At 36.2% G+C, this 6,792-nt stretch overlaps 1 protein-coding gene across 1 annotated transcript in view; it reads left to right on the top strand.

Annotated features, from left to right (window-relative positions):
- Positions 1-3,547: 3,547 nt before the first annotated feature.
- The window catches only part of LOC107750993 (R3H domain-containing protein 4-like), an 8,521-nt gene continuing 5,276 nt past the window's right edge, over positions 3,548-6,792 (top strand). Inside the window, exons 1-4 of the mRNA XM_016566562.1 lie at positions 3,548-3,704; positions 4,558-4,712; positions 6,199-6,317; positions 6,391-6,505. Of these exons, the coding sequence (XP_016422048.1) occupies positions 3,661-3,704; positions 4,558-4,712; positions 6,199-6,317; positions 6,391-6,505 (433 nt within the window). The 5' untranslated portion in view covers positions 3,548-3,660. The remainder of the gene's footprint in view (positions 3,705-4,557; positions 4,713-6,198; positions 6,318-6,390; positions 6,506-6,792) is intronic.

Genomic DNA, 6,792 nt, shown 5'->3' on the forward strand with positions numbered 1-6,792 from the left:
TTATGTCACACTTCTCTAGTAAGTTTCGTCTGTGTGTGAAGACGCTGCGCAGCGCAAATCAGTGAATAAATGTTCCGAAGTGAAGTAAACTTCAACGGATTTCCCCCGCTCAGGGTGTAGGGAGCAATGAACACTGTGTAGGGATCATATCGATCGGAACACAGTTCATGCACGTAGCTCTCTTCTAACTAGCTGGTTATCTGAATAGGGTGTGTTAACTAAGCGAGACATGCAAAATACATTTGCGAGGACTGGAATTGGGAACCGCTGGGCTGCCTACATCATGTGTCATTCACCGGTGAAAAAACTTTAAAAGTACTACAATACCAGGAAGGAAGATCGGGCTGTTGATGTTTGTCTGCCATTCTTGCTCTGTGTGCACAGCGTGCGTGAACGCGCTGATGACGTATCCTGTTTGCGCGAACCGGGTGCGCAGAGGTGTGCTAATACATACCTTGACAGGCTGGTAGGAAAGCCAATTAAAACGCTCGGACCGAGCGTTTTGATTGGACGAACATTTCTTGGTCCTACGCCTTCCACAGAATATATAAATACAGACAAATACATTTAGACCACTTAACTTAATGATTGCTATCGGGATGTGAAGAAACTTTCAACCAGCATAACAAAAAATGTTTCTGAAGACAATCACCTATTGCACCTTTAAGAAAGGAGTAGTACTTGTATAATACATTTGATAAAAAAATATATATATACATGTTTATATGTGTGTGTACACATATGAATGAGCAGGATAAATTATGACAGGATATATACAGAATTTTAAATTGTGACGTCCTCACGGTTCAGGTGCCGGAAATTGGCAGGGTTTATGTAAAGCCTAAGTGTGCAGACGCTAAAATGAACACAAAGCAAATGGTTGGCTACATGTCCTGAGTGCAGCGCTCTTGATTGGTTACAAGCTCAATGTGGCTTCAATTTTTGAATGGAAGCCCCGCCCATCGTTGTGCTTCCTCGAAATGATCTTGTAACACCGGCAGAGCGCACGGACTGCAGGAAGGTTGCAAACCGGCTACATTCATGAATATGGAGCTTATAATATGACAAAACTATTTGAATTTGTATTGTATAAATTTGAATTATTGACAAATGGCATTTATCAAAACTGAATATTATGTGGCATTTAACAGTTCTAAATTAGATTTTTTTTTTTTTTACTTGAATATTGAACATTTGAAATTTAACACAACTGAATTTTTTATAGTAGAGTTTTATAGACATGCATTTTCAAACAGCGAATTTTTTGTTCTGAATTCTTTGACTGCAAATATCCAGTTTTTAAAAATACAGCTTCCAAGTTTTCAAGATGAAGAGGAAATTCGGAACATCAAATTCAATATTCTAAAATTCAGGACGCAGAAATTCAGATCGTACAGAAAGTAGGTCAGGGGTAATCCTCAGGGAAGAGCAGATGATCTCCGAAAAGTCAAACGAAGCATTTTGGCCAATTAGTAGTTTTCTGGCGTTCAGATCAGGTATCCTTAGTGATTCTTAAACATTTATAGTTTATATTTAGGCCTATATCTTAGATTAGCGTTCTATTTTGTCCAATAACAGTGAATTTATTAAAAAAAAAAAATTTAAATCATAAAAATCATTCAAAAGCAATTATTGTCCAAATAAGTGTTGTAGTATAACCAGCAGGAGAGCAGTGATGTGTGAACTGAATTTGGAGAAAGTACAGTGTGTTACAGTGAAGTTATTGACTATTTTGTCCAATTACAGTGAATTTATTAAATATAAAAAAAAATATGAAAATTATTCAAAAGCAATTATTTTCAAAATAAGTGTTGTAGTATAACCAGCAGGAGAGCAGTGATGTGTTAATTGAATTTGGAGAAAATACAGTGTGTTACAGTGAAGTTATTGTCTATTTTGTCCAATAACAGAAAAAAAATATGAAAATTATTCAAGAGCAATTATTTTCAAAATAAGTGTTGTAGTATAACCAGCAGGAGAGCAGTGATGTGTTAATTGAATTTGGAGAAAATACAGTGTGTTACAGTGAAGTTATTGACTATTTTGTCCAATTACAGTGAATTTATTAAATATAAAAAAAAATATGAAAATGATTCAAAAGCAATTATTGTCCAAATAAGTGTTGTAGTATAACCAGCAGGAGAGATCACGAGAGAGAGCGGGAGGTTGCCGCTTGGTCAAGACGTGCTGACAGTCCACAAATACGTGGACTCCACCCACCATCTACTCAAGCCAATCAGATAACAGCCACATTTCGCTGACCATTTTTCCTGAACGTTTGGTGCCTTGTTCAATTGTAGTTTTCCAAAATTAAATGTAATTATTTTAAAAGCAATCAATTAATCATTCAGATTGGCTCTCCTGGTAATTCTGCAATTCCTCATTGATTGTATGTCTAGACCTTACACTGAAACTTGAAGATAACGCATGGCATTGTGTATGTGTTTTGGCAGGAAATCTTTCCCAGACCTCTTTAATGCATACATTATGCATATTTTCATGATGTCAGTTTCACTTCCATATGGTATTTGCTTTGTGCAACCCAATTTGGATATGATTTATTCTGAATATGTTACATTATAACAAACCTTTTTATTTCTACATGTATGTCAAGGTCAAATGCAGAGATGGTATCAGACACAGAAACTGCCTTCATGTCTTATTTATTTATTTCCTGATTCTTGTATGGTTTTAGGTTTATTTGTCTTTTTAAAAAAAATTTCAGATGCACTTTAGCTTAAGACAGTTCTAATATTGTAGTCTGGATTATCACTGTATCTCTTCACTGTAACGATTGTTACAATGCTTGATATGTAGCTCTTTTTATGTAGTATTTATTGTATGTACATACCGGAAATTTTATGTATGAAATGAGTAAAGTAAAGTAAAGTTTGAATGTGAAGTTTGTAATTTTCCTTATGTGCATGATGCTAGATGTTAAAATGCTGGGATATTTATATGCAAATCTCTATATATGTATCAATAAATAGCTTGGTACTGTGCAGATGCTTGGAGTGTGCACATTGTTTTATAAAAACACTGCATTGGGTTAAAAATGTCATTGATGCCATCATTAATGTCATTTTTTATCAATTAACACAAATCATAAGAGTGGTTTATTTTCAAGGTTGCATGTTAAATATTCATATATATAAGGCTAAATATTCATATATATATATATATATATATAATACCTAAATATAGTAATATCATTTTTGTATTATTATTATGCGGCCTTTATGACCTCATATTGAATAGTTGTACTTGTAACACCTCAAGACTATTTATAATTAACTGGAATAGGAAAGAAAGTTGTGAAAGTGGTTACCAGTCACAAGATTTGAGATACTTTCTCTTAAATTGTCATATCCTCCTGAGACCCAGCTATGGAGTTTTTGCCTCTGTAGTGGACATTATTCTATCAATATCAACATTTCTCATGTAATATAATATAATATAATATAATACATAATATAACTTGTCAAGTTTGAAGTGAAGGATATTTATTGGCTGAAATGGCTGGGTCTCCCAAGCTCCGCCCATTTTCCTTAGTAGCATTAGCCATTATCCATCGCGGCTTACGCCAGCTGATCTGGACCTTTTCTCCTTCTCAATTTCTTTGTTTTTGTCACTGTCGTGCTTTTGTGAGAAGGCTGTGAAATGGTTTTGTTAAATAGCAATAGCAATGAGGAACAGGATTTAATGTAAGTGTATTTTTAGCCGGTAGCTAATGACCTGATTTGTCTCAGGTTTCGCTTTTGTTAGCCGGTAAAGCTCATTCGCCAAATATAAAAAACAAACATCAGACACATCTCTCAAGTCTTCTTTGCGTTCACTGTTTTGCATTATTGAAATAAGTGATGTCTCTGTTTACAACTGTGGTCGCAGCGTAATGAGTGTTAATGTCATTTAAATGGATGTGTAGCACCTGAGCTAAGTGACAGGTCATTATTTACAGTAGAACAGCTGCAAGGTTATGGTTTAACTAATGAAACGGGAAATAATTGGCATATCTCAATAAACGGTTAGAACATAAACCGTATTTCGCTGGTGTATATGCAAGTTATTTAGTCTAAACGTGTGCCATAATGTCTTACTCGTCTTCACTAAGCGATTAAAAAATCTAATACAACACAAAACACTTAAGACAAAATAAAAAAAATGCATATGTTTTTGCAGAGATGAGCTGTGACCTATTTTCATGGCAAAGCATCTGGCCTGTAGCTAGAGCTATAAATAAAGCACACGAGTGGGTCTCAGCTGAAGGAACTGTAGTCTCATTACAACTGATACATTACGGCAAATTCATTTAAGCATGTGCAGGATCTTTAGCTGTTATGTACAAATGCACTGCTTATAATTTTTGTAATTTAGACCAATATCCCATCAACTACTGTCAGCCACATCCAGAGCTTTTATTTATTTATTTATGAAAGAAAGAACGAACTGGGCAGAGTAGGTTATGGGACGTTTCTGTCATGTTTGTGACTATTGAGTAAACCCTTTGATAGAATGGTTTAGTACAAACGACATATCTGATATATTTTTGTCTTGCAGCCTAAATGAGCCTCGCTGCTCATCTCTACCCAGCTCTCCTGCAAAACGTGTTTCTCCAGCCAAAAAGAAGCAGTTTTTTATTAACCAGGCCATTCGTAACTCTGACCTCACTCCAAGAGCCAAGGGCAAGAAGAGTCTGAGACGACAGGAAAACAGTACGTTTTGCTTTCATTTTTTAAGGCTTCCTTACATTATTCTGTTTATATTTTATTATTTTTTAAACGACTGTATTCATTATTTACTACACAGGAAATGTTTAACCAAAAATGAATATTCCGTCATCACCCCCCTGTCATTTCAAACCTGTGTGACTAACTTCTGTGCAACACATGAGGAGAAGTTTAGCAGAATGTTCACACTGCTCCTTTTTTTCCCAATATGATTAAATTAGAGAGTACCAAGCTTCAAATGTGGCCCATTTTATAGTCTATATCAGTGGTTCCCAACCCTGATCCTGGAGGCACCCCAACACTGCACATTTTGCATGTCTCCTTTCTCTGACGCACCAATTTCAGGTCTTGGAGTCTCTACTAATCAGCTGATGACCTGAATCAGGTGTGTTTGATTAAGGAGACATGCAAAACGTGCAGTGTTGGGGTGCCTCCAGGACCAGGGTTGGGAACCACTGGTCTATATGACTATTTATGCTTGGAACATGGCACTCGTAGCTTAAAATTCTAGCATTAAGGTTCTGAAACATTAGCAATATTTCAGTGAAATATTTCAGGAAGTAAGAGGTCCATTGTCTATAGAGTCAATCCATATGAATAGAGCAGTTTAATCCAAGTCTTATGAAGAGACATACGCCGCTACGCTACAGAGTATACGCAAAAGACTTTTTCGCCATGGGTTACCTCAAGATTTTCCTATGGGTTTTTTGATTTATGAGTGAGTTCTGTGGTAAGTATCAATTGATCATATTTAGACATTTTGCTCTGTAATATAAATTATACACACCCATACTGAAAACGCAAATTTTGATGCAATTATGTTTATTAAAAAAACAACAATAACAATGTTTGTTTGTAATAATTTACTACATAAGACAGTTTGGGGTGTGAGTGTTTGCAGTTTATGTTGTACAACAAAACCAAGTATTGTGGAGCCATGTTTTACCACAGGCCCTTATTTTACTAATGGATTGAAAAACCCCAATATAAAAAGCCATAGGAGGGAATCTTGAGGGAATTAGTCTTCGGGTTTTGACATTATGGCTGCAAGTGATGTATGAAGTCATTTTCAAAACAAGCAGCTTTCTTTTGGTAAGCATAGCAAACTTGTACACAATGGAAGCCCTCACACAAAACTCCAGAATATGCAGATTTCTGTTGCAATGAGTAGATTTTGCCCTTGAAATTTTACAGAGCAAATGTTAGTAAATGCAGAGAAAGTGTGACTACACCTTGTTTCTAGTTCAGTCAGTAGAGCATGGTGCTAGCGGCGCCAACATCATGGGTTCAATTCGCAGGGAAGGCATGAACTGATATAAAAAGTGAATGCAGTGTTGCATTGGATGAAAGAAGAATGCAAACAAAAAAGTCTGGTGATTAAAAAATTTTTTTTATTTGTTACAGAGTAAAGTTTTAGCTATGTTTTTGTAATGTTTTGGAATCATCATTTTTAACAACTGCTTCGGAGTAGCTCGTTTTCTGGACAATCTTTTGGAACGGGACGAGTGCTCTAAAGAGGATGGTGAAGGACATGAAACAGCCTTGCCCACCATCTTCACTGAAGCCTGCACCAATGGAAACTATGTGGAGGTAAAGCAGGTTTCTTTAACTGCTCTGAGTTAGGAGATGTTTTGCCTTTAAATATCGCTCTCATGTCTCTCAGTACTGGAGTGATTTTATGAATCGTTCTGGGGAGGAGCAAGAGCGACTATTGGCTCTGCTGGAGGAGGAGGCCCAGAGGACCCACTCCGACAAGGGCCAAAAAGACCAAAGAGAAGGTCTGACAGTTGAACAACACGCATCTTATGGTGTAAAAGAAAGTCAGAGCTGCCAGCGAAGCATTTATACTTCACATGGTCTTTTGCTTTAGTCCCTTTAACCGATGGATCTAAACTGCACTTTGTTCAGTTTACCTTTTAGTTCTTCAAGATGTTCACTTTTACATTTAAAGGGGTCATATGATGCGATTTCAATTTTTCCTTTCTCTTTGGAGTGTTACAAGCTCTTGGTGCATAAAGAAGATCTGTAAAGTTGCAAAGACTAAAGTCTCACATCCAAGAGATAT

The sequence above is a fragment of the Sinocyclocheilus rhinocerous genome, unplaced genomic scaffold (genome assembly GCF_001515625.1).
Source record: "Sinocyclocheilus rhinocerous isolate Xijiao unplaced genomic scaffold, SAMN03320098_v1.1 scaffold1864, whole genome shotgun sequence".
Lineage (NCBI taxonomy): Eukaryota > Metazoa > Chordata > Actinopteri > Cypriniformes > Cyprinidae > Sinocyclocheilus > Sinocyclocheilus rhinocerous.